Here is a 16,027-nt window from a genome sequence, read left to right on the forward strand (position 1 = left end):
ACAATTTAAATGTGTCCTATTTGCTGATGATACAACTTTCTACTGTTCTGGAATAAATCTGAAACAGCTCCTGACAACCGTAGAAAACGAATTAAACAAATTAAAAAACTGGTTCGACAGAAATAAATTGTCACTTAACCTGAAAAAATCGAAGTTAATTGTTTTTGGCACAAGACCAATCAAACACCAAGCTAAAATTATGGTAAACTCAATTGAGATAGAAAGAGCGTATGAAACCAAGTTTCTCGGATTAGTAATAGACTCAAAACTATGTTGGAAGCCACATATCGATAACGTAAAAAGAAAAATAGCCAAAGCCGTAGGGATCCTCTACAAAACCAAGGAAGTGCTAAATAAGAGATCTTTGTATACATTATACACTTCATTATTATTACCATATATGACCTACTGTGTGGAAATATGGGGAAATGCCTGCAAAACAAACACACTCCCTATTCTCAACCTACAAAAAAAAGCAATTCGAATTATTAATAGATCAAAATATACGGAACCCACAAATCCACTATTTATCAAATTAAATACGATGAAATTTTATGACCTGGTTGACTTTAAAATCGCCCAATTAATGTACAAAGCACACAATAACCTGCTCTGCCAAAACATTCAGAAGTTTTTCGAAATTCGAGAAAGCAGCTATGATTTAAGAGGTACCAACTTATTCAAAAAACTCAAAACAAGAACAAACATCAAGCAAAGAAGTGTATCTATCAAAGGCGTTAATCTGTGGAATAATCTCGAAACGGACCTGAAAATGAGTAAATCGCTTGCTGAGTTCAAAAACAAATTCAAAAAAATAGTACAAACAACCTACATCAATCAGAGTTAAAATGATAAATTCAAAACATTAAATATAATGATAAATCAGAACTAAGTTGATAAATAGAGAAAGGTATATAAATATCCATTATGAATACAAGAGAAAATTGACACGAGAGTGTCAGGGTGTGGAAGTATATAATCCCGATACAAACCAAAAGTTGTAAAAATATCACGGTTAAGGGTAAAGTATGAGCCTTAATGGAGACTTCTTTCTTCTTACTTTTTTCTTTTCTGATTGATATAAAAATGATTTATTAGATACAATCACATAACGGGGTAGGACTAGATAAGTTTTTTACTTCTTCCTACTCCCTTGAACATAATAACTGTGTTGTATGAAGATTGATTTCTTTCTTTTTTTATCTACCTTATTTTCTGTCAAATTATTACTGTATATATGTTTTATGTTCAATAAACAAACCAAACCAAACCAAACTTGAGGGAATGCTTGAAGTCGTTTGGGATGATATGTTGCTCGCATCTCTGCTGAAGAACTCGGCGGTATGCTTGCGAAGTGTGATATCTCCGAGGCACACGCTTTGAGCTTAGGTCATTGCAGTGTTCACCACGAGATGGCAATAAATTCTACGCACTGTACCTAAATTTATGAATAAGATTCCAGAAATATTGCACTTAGTAAAGTGCAAACCACTACTAAGCATTTCAACTGCCAACATTAAACCACTGGCTCATTTTTATTAACTGTGTCTGTCTTTGTCTTCTCTTTTACAGGCTGGAAGTTGAATCCAGTGGTCAGTGCTGTCTACAGCCCAGAATTCTATGCAGGTAGGGCGACATGCTTTGCTCGATTCATTTTGTTACCTTACTTACTTTTCTTCCGACTTCTCCATTATCTTTTCTTTTTTTCCAATATCTCTTCTCTCTTACTTGAACCGTTTTCACCTCTTCCTCCTCTGCTTTCCTCCTATGCAACATGCAATCTGGCAAATTATTTTTTGTAGAATGAAAACGATGCTAATTTGCGCAAATAACCAGACTGTTGCTGAAGAACAAACACACACTTTGCTACTCTCGCCTCCACTTACACCCCATTTCTTTGTCATTCCATCCAGCATTCTCCCCAGACTACTTCATTAATGATGGTCATTAAAGTGAAAAATACCTGGATTCAGAGATAATAGAACCTAAGAAAATAAAAATACAAATCTCTGATTAAAAATGGACATGGGAAAAGAAATCTGACAGCCGGTTGTTCTACAGAGCATTAAAACAAAGTATATGAAAAAAATGTAAATCAATATTTTCTATTTCTTTATTGGAGTCATTATAAGAATCCCTTTTTTATCATTTGGCTTTGCAAATGGCTTTGCATCGATTCCCTTTGTTTCACATTTGAAACCTCCAAAATTCCAATTAGTGTCATTGTTTAATGCGTGGGTTTTCTCCGGGTGCTCCGGTTTCCTCCCACATTCCAAAAACATGCATGTCAGGCTGATTGGACGCTCTAAATTGTCCCTAGGTGTGAGTGTGGGCGTGGATGGTTGTTCGTCTCTGTGTGCCCTGCGATTGGCTGGCAACTGATTCAGGGTGTCCCCCGCCTACTGCCTGGAGATGGCTGGGATAGGCTCCAGCACCCCCCGCGACCCTAGTGAGGATCAAGCGGTTCGGAAAATGGATGGATGGATGGATGTTTAATATGTACACATAGATAACAAATGTAGTCATTTAAGTTATTACCCCAGCAAAATTCACGAGGTATGACACCGCTAGGAGATAACTGCATGCAGTGCTACTTGGAGGTAGTTATGGGTTTTCATCTGTCTCTCTCTCTGTCATGATTCGGTTTAGGGACCAACAGGTGGCACTGTAGGGCTCCCCCGGCAGCTGCACACCTGTTGGTCATAGGTAATTAAGGCCTTAAAAGGACTCCCAGCCCGAACACTCAGTGTCGGGTCATTGTTGCTCTTGGCTACTGTCATGTTTGTTTGCTGCAGTCAGGTTTGTTTCAGTCATGTTTTGGTTGCTGTTATGTTTTATCTTCAGTCATGATTTTTGTTTGTTACTTTGGACTTTGTTTTGGATTTAGTTTTCTCTGTGTTTTATCAATACACTTCTTCAAGTTCACCCTGCTCCTTCCTCATGCCTGCTTTTTGGGGTCCACCGCCACCTTGAAACGTGACAGAATGACCCGACAACCTGGACCCCGCAGGTACTAAGGACTGTTCCCTATTCCACCATGTGCCTGGCGGAGCGCGTCTGCGGCCGACACCCTTTCCCCATTCAGGCAGCGCTGGTGATGCGGCTGTCCTGTTTTCGTCTCGTCAAGCTGCGTCTACGGTGGGCCGAGCCTCGTCCGCGTCCACGTTGAGCCGAGGCTCGTCACGTGTCTGTTCGAGCTGAGTCACCTCCACGTCGACGACGAGCCGTGCCACGTCCACGCCCACATCAGGCCGAGCCCCTGTTCACGTCCGCTGTCCCATGTCCCCCGTTTCTTCGAGCTCCGTCCACGTCAGGCCACGCCCAGCCAAAGGATTGCCGTCGCTTTTGTTCCTGTTCCCTGGCGAGGTGAAGGTCACCGTCGCTTTTGTTCCTGTTCTCCGGCGAGGCAAGGGTTGTGGTTGCTTCTTGTTCCTGTATTTCGGCGAGGCGAAGGTCGCCGTCGCTTTTGTTCCTGTTCTCCGGCGAGGCAAGGGTTGCCGTCGCTTTTAGTTCCTGTTCCCCGGCGAGGCAAGCCTTTTGGACAACTTTGGGACGTCTGGGATCCGTCCCTTGAGGGAGGGGTACTGTCATGATTCGTTTTAGGGACCAACGGGTGGCACTGTAGGGCTCCCCCGGCAGCTGCACACCTGTTGGTCATAGGTAATTAAGGCCTTAAAAGGACTCCCAGCCCGAACACTCGGTGTCGGGTCATTGTTGCTCTTGGCTACTGTCATGTTTGTTTCAGTCATGTTTTAGTTGCTGTTATGTTTTATCTTCAGTCATGATTTTTGTTTGTTACTTTGGACTTTGTTTTGGATTTAGTTTTCTGTTTTATCAATGCACTCCTTCAAGTTCACCCTGCTCCTTCCTCATGCCTGCTTTTTGGGGTCCACCACCTTGAAACGTGACACTCTACAGTAATCCTTTGCTATAACCTGGTTCACCTTCTGCGGCTTCGCTGTTTCACTGACTTTTTTTTAGTGCCGTTTTTTGAATGCTTTTTTTTTTTTTTTTTTTTTAACGGTGAATTGTGTTCTGCATCCTGATTGGCTAAGGGACTGACCAACGTGAACAGTCCCCGCACCTCATCTCTGTACAGCTTGCCAAATATACCTTTGCAAATTTTTGGTCTTTGGTTTCATTGTATCAGTGGCGGATGCTGGTCTGTCAAGGAGGGGAAGCTCAATTTCGGCCTACATCACAAGTGTCCGTTTATTTATACGATCGGTGATTGGCTCATTTTGCTGTCAATCAAAAAGGGATTCAGCCTCAGAGATCATCCAATCATCATGCAGAAAAGCTGACTTCCGGGCCAGCCTATAAACACCCACTGTCCATAGACTCCCAGAGACGCTGAGCGTCCGTGGGCGGGACAAAACCAACATTTATCCAATAACTCATCTCGTTCCAATGCATTGGGACAACGGGCTCTGAACTCCCTAGTAGTTCAGTATTGTATAATAACTGTAAAAAATAAAGCTGACTATCAAGTACCAAGTACACCTTTATTGACATTTGAAATTTCTTCCCTCTCCCATCCATACATCCATCCAAGAAAGTTGCACAGCTTCTATTTATCCGCTGTGAAGGAGATTCTTCTTTCATCCATCAATTTTCCTCACGAGGGTCGCAGCCGTGCTGGAGCCTATCCCAGCTGACTCTGGGCAATAGAGGCAGAACACCCTGGACTAATTCCCAGCCAATCACAGGGCACACATAATGGAGGACGATATCAGACTCACTCAATCATTCATCTTCCGAACCGCTTTATCCGATATCAGACTACGATTGAAAATTTACTTTTAAGGCATACTTTTCAAGAAAAAAAAAGCTTTTATGAGGCTATTTCAAATAACATTACTATGCAGAGTGGCTTGTTTTAAATCGAGATTTACGGGGGGCAATTTCAGAGTAGTTATGTATGAGTGAACACCTTAGCCTACACAGACCGGTCAGAGCTTCTGCATTCGTACTCACCAGGACACACTTCTCCCTTTCAGTGAACAGATCTTTATACATTTCCAGTTAACACATGCTAATAATGAGTTTTGCATATCCCCAGGAGACATTTGCCCACACCTCATTGACCTATTATAAGCATTATATGAACGACGAGAGTGGAATTTACAAAGCTCTCTAAAACAAAAAGAGTCATTAAATTTTTGCTTCTCAAATGTTTGCCCATAAAAATTAGAAAAGGAAAAAGGGATTCTGCCTTGAAATATGAATGGCCATGGCTATGAATTTGTATCGGCTTCGCTGTAGCGCTCTCTCTCTTCCTGCAGTGTTCTTTACAATTGGCTCAACTGATCAATTGCCTGGTGGGGATTTTTCAAGGCTGTTGCCCAAACCTTTATTTGACTTTTTCCCGCTACATTCAATACCGATCAAAATGGTGTTGGAGGTGGCAGTCTGCTTTTTTGTTGTTGTTTTTTTTCTTGTGTCCGATGGGGTCACTCAGCTACCTGCTTGGACGCTCAGCCGTAGCGAAATCACAGACTCAGTCAGTTGCATATGATATCTCTGTATGACAGTGAAGGACTTTAGGCAAATCATGAATAAAAATGGAAAAGAAGAGCGGCCCCAAACAAGAATCCTGGGGTACACCCCTCTAAATGATGATAAAATCAGACGGGCTGCCCTGGTAAGAAACACATTGCTGTGTGGAGTGAAAATATGAGTTCAGCCAGAGTAAGGCCTTTCTCGATCATATAATTTGTCCAAGAGGAGATGATGGAATGATTGACCAAGTCAAATGCCCCGGTAAATGTCAATAAATATAGCACCCAAAGACAAACACTCATGAAAAGAAATAAATCATTTGTAAATTTTAGTAAGGTATGATAATTACTGATTAATAGTTGCAACAAAAAAAAACATTTCTATTCTGAAATGTGTGCTAAAATCAAAGACATACAATAGTAATATAATGTATATAATAATATAATGGTAACTATCATGTTTGCCTGGGCGTGAGCTCTTTAAATCAAGGTTACAAAAGATGAATAGGTACAATTACCAGCCACACTTTTTTTCGTCACTCTCTTTGAGAAACTCTTGTCCTTTAGCCCAAACCTTTCATTTTTCATTAGGTCAATGAATGCTTCACTGTTTCTATTACCATTTCATTAGATCTCCGTTTTGAAAAGTCTCATAATTACGCAAGGAAATCATTCTTCCATCTTCTTCTTCTTCACCCTCTCTCATCTCGCTCTCGAATTACAGCTGGTGTCATTTTTCCCCATTTCAATTATCCATCCATCCATTTTCCGAACCGCTTGATCCTCACTAGGGTCGCGGGGGGTGCTGGAGCCTATCCCAGCTGTCTTCGGGCAGTAGGCGGGGGACACCCCGAATCGGTCGCCAGCCAATCACAGGGCACACAGAGACGAACAACCATCCACGCTCACATTCACACCTAGGGACAATTTAGAGCGTTCAATCAGCCTGCCATGCATGTTTTTGGAATGTGGGAGGAAACCGGAGTACCCGGAGAAAACCCACGCAGGCCCGGGGAGAACATGCAAACTCCACACAGGGAGGCCGGAGCTGGAATTGAACCCGGTACCTCTGTGCACTGTGAAGTCGACGTGCTAACCACTGGACTACCGGGCCGCCCCCATTTCAATTAAAGAAAAGTTAATAACAGTAACAGTACACCTCAAACATTACATGTCATATCAACTACATTTCCTACTTAAAATGTATACTTTTACTCAGACCACCCCACAGAAATCTGGGAATTTCCCCCAAAAATGCAACAAATACTCCAGAGCAGGGGTGAGCAAGCATTTTGGCTCGGGGGCCACATCGATTTCTAAAATTTGACATATGGTCCGGGTCAGCACAAGATACGGTTCATATAAAAAACTGCTTATGTTGACAGTCCATACCAAACATCAACAGAACAAAAGCATTAGAGTTTTAACATACTTTTAAAAATGAGAACAGTGAAACAACTACGGTATCTGTCCTGTACAGGGTTCCCACTCTTCCACTTGCTTTTTATTTATGGACATTTTAAGGACTTTTGAGGACCAATTTAGCCATTTTTTTTAAAGGACTTTTTCTCCATTCAGCGGGGGTTTCATGGTGGATTTAATGCCCGTTCAGCAATACGCAGGCTGAACAGAAAGCCACATATCACTGAGCTGGTGTTCAAATCATTGCTGCCAAAGGAAGGGCACATCTTTATTTTTAGGGGCAATCAGCTTAACCCTTTATTTGATATACTGTATATTAAATTTTCACTGAGCTACCTGTATCATAGGTAGGAAAATGAATAAAAACTTGAATTAATTTTCAAATAAAGAACAAAACGAAAAATTTAAATTTGGAAAATAAAAAACGTTATTTTTTTTCGAATGAACACAACACTTTCGAATCAACACAACACTAAGAACAGAGCTAATGGTCATATGGGTCACCTGCACAGGGTTTAGAAAAATCTGGTTTCACTAACAGTAAGACTGCTTGCCCAGTTTAGCAGTATCCAGTATACCTGATGTTAGGTTAATGCTGGTAATCTGATGTTAAAAACACACACAGGAACAGGAAGACTCAGGAGGCAGGCATGGTTGTCTTTCTTGCAAGAGAGAGCGCACTAAAACATGTCTCGGTTCACAATCTCAGCAGCTCTGCAGCTGGCTCTGCAATGTAAACCGTTACAGGTTCCGGGGCAACTCCGAAGAGTGCGCGTTTGTCTCCTTGCATTTATTGGAAGGATGTCCCTGATACACAATCTTCTAACGGGTGTGGGGATTATTTTCACGTTCCACAACAATTTCAATAAAGGCGAGTTTCAATGAGAACACACAGTTCATTCCTGAGATGTCGTCAAACGGCTCCTACTGGATGTCGATGGTCCACGAACACAGCTTGCGATGTCCCTCTCATGGTGTCCTGGATTGATGTTATCTTCTCACAGGCAACAGTCAGTTTGACCAGAAGCCGTTCACTTAACAACAAGATATTGTCTTAAAAGCTAGAACAGGAACAGCCTAAGCTCTCCCGGTCCGACAAGTCTACCATTATCAACCTACCCCATTGTCTATGAGGTATTTGCGAGGTTTCACTCTGAAACTGGTTTTAAAGTTACACAGAGAGTAAATATGGAATAACAGAATTACATTTATTCCAACACCTGAACAGCTGAAATGCATGTCAGAAGTCAAAATCCCAAATGGTACAACCCTATTATTTTCCCTCATATCACCTTCAATGATCAGACATGTTTTATAATGACAAATATGAAAATGATATGACAATTAGGGAATAGCAGACAGTTACTTAGTTTTCTCCTCGATCTCTTTTGCAAATTCTTGGAGATCAATTTTCTTCTGTTTTGCTGTGTGCCTCAATGCATTTGATTTGACCAGGAGGCTATGATAAGTTTTACCTCTCACGGTGATGCCCTTCTTGCACACTCGGCAGTAGGCCGACGTATTATCACCAGCAATTTTTCCGACCCAATTACGTCCTCCGTCTTGTCCAGCCACACCACTTGAAAATAGCATTGTCCCGGAATATTTGTAGCGACGCCACTCGAGCGAAGCGCACCTCAGCAGTCCAAAGTCCGCTGCTATCTGCTGTGTGCGTCCGCGCGAACATGTACGCACGCGCACCTCTTTTGGTTTCAACCAATCAGCGCCGATGCAACCGACGTCACAGATCAAAGACGCTTTGATCTACAACAGATAAGCTATCCTAGCCGAGACAACAGCTAAGCTTCGCTGACGCACACACAGCAGAGAGCAGTGGACTATCGACTGCTGAGGCGTGCTCGCTCGAGTGGTGTCGCTGCATATTTGTCTGTCACTTGTTGAGATGGATAACTTCGATGAATAGATTTTTCCAGAAAATACGGTAATGGTTTGCAAAGCCGGCTACCAAACCATCCATTCACTGCCCCAGCATGGTGTCGATCTATTGTTGTTACCCAAAATGACCCGAAGTGATCACGTGATCATCGTCGGAACTAATCGGAGACAGCGGGAAAAGCAGAGCGGGTACCAGGTCCTGCATTTTCCGACAAAACTATGAATTGAAAGGGTGGGGAAAATGACATACACAAATGAAATGGACACCACAGGTTCATTTTCATGGATTTTTATTGATTTTCGAAGCTTTCCCTTAAAATTATGGACAATTAAGAACATAATTTTACAACTTCTTTTTTTATGGATTTTTATTAACTTTAAGGACCCGTACGAACCCTGCTGTATGAATGTCTAAGTATGTTAACAACATGCGTGTGACAACACAAGCAACAAAGTGCAACAATATATTATCCAAAAACTGTTTACAACACAAAAACTGCAGCATACAGTACAGGTGTATGAGCAAAATATAACAAAGTTAGGACTATTTGCTACAAAATGAGACCAGTAAGGGACCTGGAAGCTTTTCTTTCCACTCACTCACTGTCTCTAACTCAGTGGTGGGCAAACTACGGCTCGCGGGCCGGATCCGGCCCGTTGGTCTTTTTAATCCGGCCCGCCGAAGATTGGTGCACAATTAAGGTTTGATTGCATTCATTTCGTTTGGACTTGTAATGACAGGTATTTCAACACCAGGTGGCGCAGTTACTTCAAGTTGCAGAGCACAGTGAGGGAGGGGAAGACGAAGAAAGAGGGAGAGAGTAATGACCATGGAAGGGAAAGTGATATGTATCTGATTAAACGAAGCGGGTAACAAAGTACGAAACATTCAGGAGACACCTGGAGTCGGAAAGACTCAAATCTACGAGACTTTGAAAAACAAGGAAGTGATTTTTACTCAGTCCGATTCTGGCAATTTCCATGCTCAGAGTGAATTGCTTGTGCCTCGAGTAAATGAACATTTCCTAGAATGGTTTAATTGTTATCATGCTAAAAACTTTCTGCAAACTGGACCGCTAATAAGAGAGGAGGCGAGTTCCATAGCGCTAACTATGAGCATCGAAGACTTCGAAGCGTCCCGAGGCTGGCTTCAAAAGTTTGTTGCGCGACATCAGCTGAGCAATGCTGTCATGTGTGGTGATCGAGACAAGGTAAAGTTAGAGACAGTGAGTGAGAGGAAAGAAAAGCCACAAGGTCTCTTACTCGTCTCATTTTGTAGCAAATAGTCCTATTTCTAACTTTTGGCCCGGCCCTCCACAATTTTTCTGCTTCTCATTTGGCCCCTCCGGGAAAATAATTGCCCACCCCTGCTCTAACTTAACCTCCCGAATCTTAAATCCGAATCTTAAGTAGGACTCCTGATACTACTACTACTACTACTACTAATAATAATAATAAACTCTGAATTGCCCCCCTGTGAGTGTGGGCGTGGATGGTTGTTCGTGTTTGTGTGCCCTGCGATTGGTTGGCAACCGATTCAGGGTGTCCCCCACCTACTGCCCAAAGACTGCTGGGATAGGCTCCAGCACCCACCGCGACCCTAGTGAGGATAAAGCGGTTCGGAAGATGAATGATTAATAATAATAATAATACATTTTATTTAAAAGTGCCTTTCATGCCACCCAAGGACACTGTACAGACAATACAATGTAAAAATAAATAAGAGAAATATTGTATAAAAACAGTCACTGTCTTATTAAATGTCACCGCCTTTTTCTTGGAAGTCGTAGCCTCCTCTTGTGTCTTCTGGCTGGGCCGTTTCCCCTTCCCAAAGGAACTTTCCAAAGACCTTTGTTTTTATACTCATTTTGCTAGCTCTTGAAAATACAATAAGCACTATACAAAGACATTAAGAGAGTCTTCACCAGATTTAGCAAGACTGTAGCTGCCATCTGTTTTCCATGTATCATTAGATTTCCCTCATCGCAACTGGGGGAATTCTGTAATTTAGTTTCCTTCGCTTCTTCCTGCTTGGCTCTCGACGAAGGCGGACACTTTTTGCTCAGCTCCTGCCCTCACCCCCACCCTCTCCTTGCTCGCCACTTAGTCTTTGTGCTGTCTTTGTCTAACTTTTCCTAGCCTCCTACCGTATTTTCATCCGAAGAACTAACCATGGAATTAGTTGGCTGGTCTCTCGATGCAATTGACAAAAAATTTTCGACGAAAAGAGCAGGCAGTGGGGAGCCTGCTTGCCCCCCGGGGACATTTGCTGCCGGATACGCCCTTGATCCATGGAGAAAGTGGAGAATGGTGTGCCTGTCAATACTGTCTGTTGAGGATGTGGAAGACATCTACCTTATCGGCCTTTTGATAACAGGTATAATGCTGTTTGGTGTTGGCAGCTTTCTGTTCTATCGCAAAATTCAACCGACGGGAGCGGCTTAATTGGAAGTGAAGAAGCTGCCGGTCATTCTGGATGGTTTGGCGCGAATGTCCAACACTCAGACTCAAGCGGTGTCTGAGCTCAACCGCAATATTGATGCGGTTTTGGAGCGACTCCGTACGATCAACAACAACATGGAGAAGTTGGAATCCGCGCTGCGGAAAGAGATTGCGGATTTGGCTGATCTGCGCCATTGAAGAGATACAGGCCATGGACTCAAGGCTGTCTGAAATTGTTGGCGGCCGTCCCTCCAAAACAAACAACGCTATCTGGCCCTTTCCCCTGGATGGAAGTATGCATGGAATCTAGGGCCCCCACCATCACCCCCCTCCTTCTCGGCCATGGACTGATAAACCGGGACTGTCTTTATGAGCAGACCTCGACGAAGCAGCTATGACCTGTACACGCATACACATACACAACTGGACAACCACACGCGCATACACATCCTTATTATGACCGTCTTCATCGCTCCGATTCTTTTTCCCCCGTGACGTGGTTCGATCTGCAGAACGCGCGTGTTGTCCGTGCAGCTGGTCAGGACTGCCGCGTCGCGGTCACGCCCCCCCCCCCCTTCCCATTCATCCTCCCCCTTATTACATGTTATGTCTTGTGACTTGTTGTAACTGTCATATGTTTATTTATGTGCAAGGGTCTTTTTTTTATCCTGGACTTAAATTATCCTCAGAAGAGGATAGTTCGAGCGTGGTTTTTTTTTCCCTCTCCCTACCCAGCGTTTTCCTTTCTGAATTCTGACTGTAATTTCCCCATTGCGGGACAAATAAAGGGATATCTTATCTTATCTTAGCTTAATATGGTTGCATCAATTGGTATGTCTTTTTTCGGTAATTTCATTTACAGCTCAGCACACAGAGTGGTCATGGCATTGTTGGGGGAAGAGCGGCCTCCTCTTCCCCGCGTGTTCGTTGAATTTCGGACGAGGAGAATGTTGGTAAACCAAATAAAGGCTGGAGGCGATGAACAGTTCCTTCGAAGGGTTTACTTTATTTTTCTGCAGTTTACGAATTGATTCGGGCTTCTGAGGGGTCCAGATTTGAATCAGGAAGCCTCAAAGAAACACATTCATGAGATTATATAGAGACAATATGATAATGAGAGGCGGGGAGGTATGCCTCTCATGCAACTCCCCGAAACAAAGAAAGTAACATGTCATATGACCCGGTGTGGCTGGAAGAAGTTGGGAGCGGTGAGGTGAGACCAGACCACCACTACCCACCATTTGGTGTGATGGCAGGAACACAGATACTTGAGATAACAGTTCCTCTTTTGATGTTAAACATGTCCTGTGGAGTGGGGCCCTAAAGTGGTGGGGGTCGACGGGCACTAAAGGTGATTGTAAAAACAGTGAGCAGGAACTACCTTCAACAGCATTCTACATTATTTCTTTCAAGTGTCTGAACAAACACAACTAACAGAGAGGAATAACACTTTAACCATCAAACCTAACTAAGAAGAGAGGAATAATACAAGAGTATTCCAATTCTATGAGATGATGGTTACAAGGACGCCAAGCTACGCGGTGGGCATGGGAAGGTTATACAGCATGACTAAATATGAGCAGAATACAGACTTCAGCATCCATAGACTTCGCCGTCAAGAAATTCCACTTGACTACACTGAAAAAAAATTGGAGTAATATATATATGAAAAAAAAGTCATTTTTGCAGAGAACATGTCAGTAAAGAGGGTTTGTGTGTAAATTGTACATGCATAGTATGAGTTTATTAAAAAAAAAAGTCACTCAAGGGTTGAGGAAAAAACCCACAACCTGCAGATTGGCAGACGGTCACCACCTGAGCAATGCCGTTCCTACTGTCTGTCGTACTTTTTCGATTTCTGAGTGATAAAACTTGTTTATAGTGTATATAGTTCGTCATCTCTTATCGATGCACTGCTTTTACCTGGTGCCTGAGAGATGAACAGAACAAGGTGAAGATGATGTGCTCCGAAAACTGCAGTTGCCGACTCACAGATTTTCTTTGTTCAGTTCAACAAATTATGTTTTGTTCAGTCTGCTTTTAAGCTGTCCACTGTAGTAACCGCTGTCCCTGAAAGGGTTAAAATAATAAACACCGGTCAGGGGGTGACTGGTCTCATCGAAGTGTCGAGCCTTCATGTCAATAAAGATGATGCCAAAGCTGCATAAGACTTAAGAACAAATAAAAATAAGAAATAAAGAATGAAAAAAAACCTGTACAAAAAAATAGCTTTAGTCAACAGGATAATGTGTGCGCATCTGGATTCAACACTCATATTTTTGGGTCCTTCCACCCAAAATGCGTATCTGGTATGAAGGTGTGTTATTATCAGACGATGGTAGAATCTGTGCAACCATGAAAGTATGCAACTGTGCAGCTGTTCCCTCTTTTGCATACAAGGCATGAAAATAGTTCACATCTGTCGTCAAGAGTATGAGCCTTGTGCCTCGTGACACTCACATTTGAGCCAAGTTTTCGATCTCCACCTGTCCAGTGTGCAACTTCAGCAATTATTTTGCCTGCCGACACTCCTCATCATATTAATTGATCTTTGCTGCCACAATTTCTCAGATTTTCATCCAATGTTTATACAGCTTTACTGATGTATTGGTTCACAGGAATGTTTTTAATTTGTAAAACTGGCTGTACATGCTCACAACGCATTTTGGATACCAGAAAAGTAGTGTTGGACTGAGCTAGCAATTCCACTTCCCTCAGAATAGAAGAAACAAATCGATTGAGGAAGAAATTCATTATACATCACAAGACAAACAGTTTGATAACAACTGAAGATCATCTTGATACTTTATACCAAAGGCTTGCATTGCAGAGAGAATTCTTTCAATTTTGCTTTATATCATATCTGCCAATATCCAAGTTTGTAACACAATGATTGGTAATACCTGCAATTAAACAAGTTGATATGCATTTGTCAATTGGGATTTTGTGACATCTGTGCATGTGTCGATTTTATGACATCTGTGAATTTTTCTCCAGTGCCAGGATTTCCCTACCCAGCAGCCAGTGCAGCAGCAGCAGCAGCAGCAGCCTACAGAGGAACCCACCTACGAGGTCGAGGACGGACAGTCTTCAATACATTCAGGGCGGCTGCGCCACCTCCTCACATTCCAGGTTATGGAGGGTGAGCTTTTAATTTTTTTATTTACTGTATTTATTTTTCAAAATTCACTTCAGTTGTTATTTATCTCCTTTGGTCAAATGCTTGTTCTTGTTTCACTCAAATGGCAAGCCCCGAATCTCAGTCCTCAGAGCCAGCAAAGCAGTGCAATGCCTGCTTTGCCTCGCAGCGATAACCAATACCCCCACTACCACAGCATGCTGATTTAACAAATAGGCATGCTCCAAGACTTGCTTTTCATGGAGTCATGGAAAATGACTGTCAACTTGGCCTTGGACTGTGGTGTGATGGAGTAAAATGTCAGAATGAGATGTCATTTACTATTCTTTTACAAGTTCACCCATTGACCAAAATGAAATAAAACATCTCCCCAGCCCAACAACTCTTGCAGACTTTGTTGCTCAAAGGTCTGGAGAGCCATGTGTTGTGGGCAGTCAGATGAAATTTTCGACCATTTTGTTGGTCTGTTTTTTGTTGTTGTTGTTGCTTGTTGTTTTTCTCTTTCTAACTGCAAGCCAATGGGCATCAAAAAGCTGGCTGGGATTCTATTTAAAGATGACTTGATATCATTATGAGGATGGATGTTTCCATCCATCCATCCCTTTTCTGATCTGCTTATCCTCACAAGGGTTGTGGGGCATGTTGGAGCCTATCCCAGCTGTTTTCAGGCAGTAGGTGGGGAACACCCTGAACTGGTTGCCAGCCAGTCGCAGGGCACATGTAGACGAACAACCATCCGTGCTCACACTCACACGAGGGACAATTTAGAGTGTTCCATTAACCTGCCACACATGTTTTTGGAATCTGTGAGTAAACCGCAGTACCCGGAGAAAACCCATGCAGGCACAGGGAGAAAATGCAAACTCCACACAGGAAAGCCAGAGGAATCGAACCCTGCTTGTCCGCACTGTGTGGTCGACGTGCCAACCAGTCCACGTTTCCATTGATCTATTTTATATTTTTTGTTTCGAAACATAATACATCTTGTCCATTTATTTGAACAACTACAACAACTCTCTAATTTATTTTTGATGGTTTGTTACTCATGGAATTTAAAGATCTTGTCCACCACAATGAAGTCAAGGCAAGGCTCGGAACATCGTACTGTAGAGCATGCATTGAGTAATGAGGTGCCACTTAGTTTATCATATTAGTGTCAATGCCACCATATGATGTTATATAAAATTATTGTATGCGCATTTTCGGTATACAAACTTAGGGTCTGTTTTACGGACAAATGCATGGACGCTGCAATCAATCAATCAATAACACCCATTACCTGCATATTTTCATGGCAAAAAATGGCAGCTATCACTCAATGCCATCTGTGCAATTCATCGAGATAACAGGACTCAGTTGATCAAAACATGGTGCATGCTGATGATGACATTTGCATCCTTTGCCAATCAGCTCCAAGTATTTTACCGAACGTCCAGCCTTTCCCAAGCAGATCATATCGGAGCAATTCCAGAGTGATACCGTGGAGAACTCCTCTTCGTGATTCACATATCAATCTGGCTCTTGCCAGGTTAAGATCCTCCAGTTGAATTGAAAAAATGTTTGCAATCATTTTACACATCACATTGAAGCACCTCTGATTCCCAAAAAGTTATTGCGTCCTGATGCA

The 16,027-nt window shown here is 42.5% G+C and overlaps 1 protein-coding gene and 1 long non-coding RNA gene across 5 annotated transcripts in view; one reads left to right on the forward strand and one right to left on the reverse strand.

Moving 5' to 3' along the window:
* The window catches only part of rbfox1 (RNA binding fox-1 homolog 1), a 191,394-nt gene that overhangs the window by 146,598 nt on the left and 28,769 nt on the right, over positions 1-16,027 (forward strand). For all 4 annotated transcript variants that reach the window (XM_086132301.1, XM_086132304.1, XM_086132302.1 and 1 more), the window contains exons 7-8: positions 1,573-1,626; positions 14,259-14,403. In XM_086132301.1, coding sequence (XP_085988427.1) covers positions 1,573-1,626; positions 14,259-14,403 — 199 coding nt within the window. The remainder of the gene's footprint in view (positions 1-1,572; positions 1,627-14,258; positions 14,404-16,027) is intronic.
* LOC147193284 (uncharacterized) lies at positions 7,578-8,627 on the reverse strand. Its single transcript, XR_015103155.1, has 2 exons — positions 8,399-8,627; positions 7,578-7,957 (listed from the first exon to the last, which is right to left on the reverse strand). It is a non-coding gene; the product is annotated as an uncharacterized LOC147193284 (long non-coding RNA).

This window comes from Hippocampus guttulatus, chromosome 16 (genome assembly GCF_054856545.1).
Source record: "Hippocampus guttulatus isolate MCC_2025c chromosome 16, RoL_Hgut_1.0, whole genome shotgun sequence".
Taxonomy (NCBI): domain Eukaryota; kingdom Metazoa; phylum Chordata; class Actinopteri; order Syngnathiformes; family Syngnathidae; genus Hippocampus; species Hippocampus guttulatus.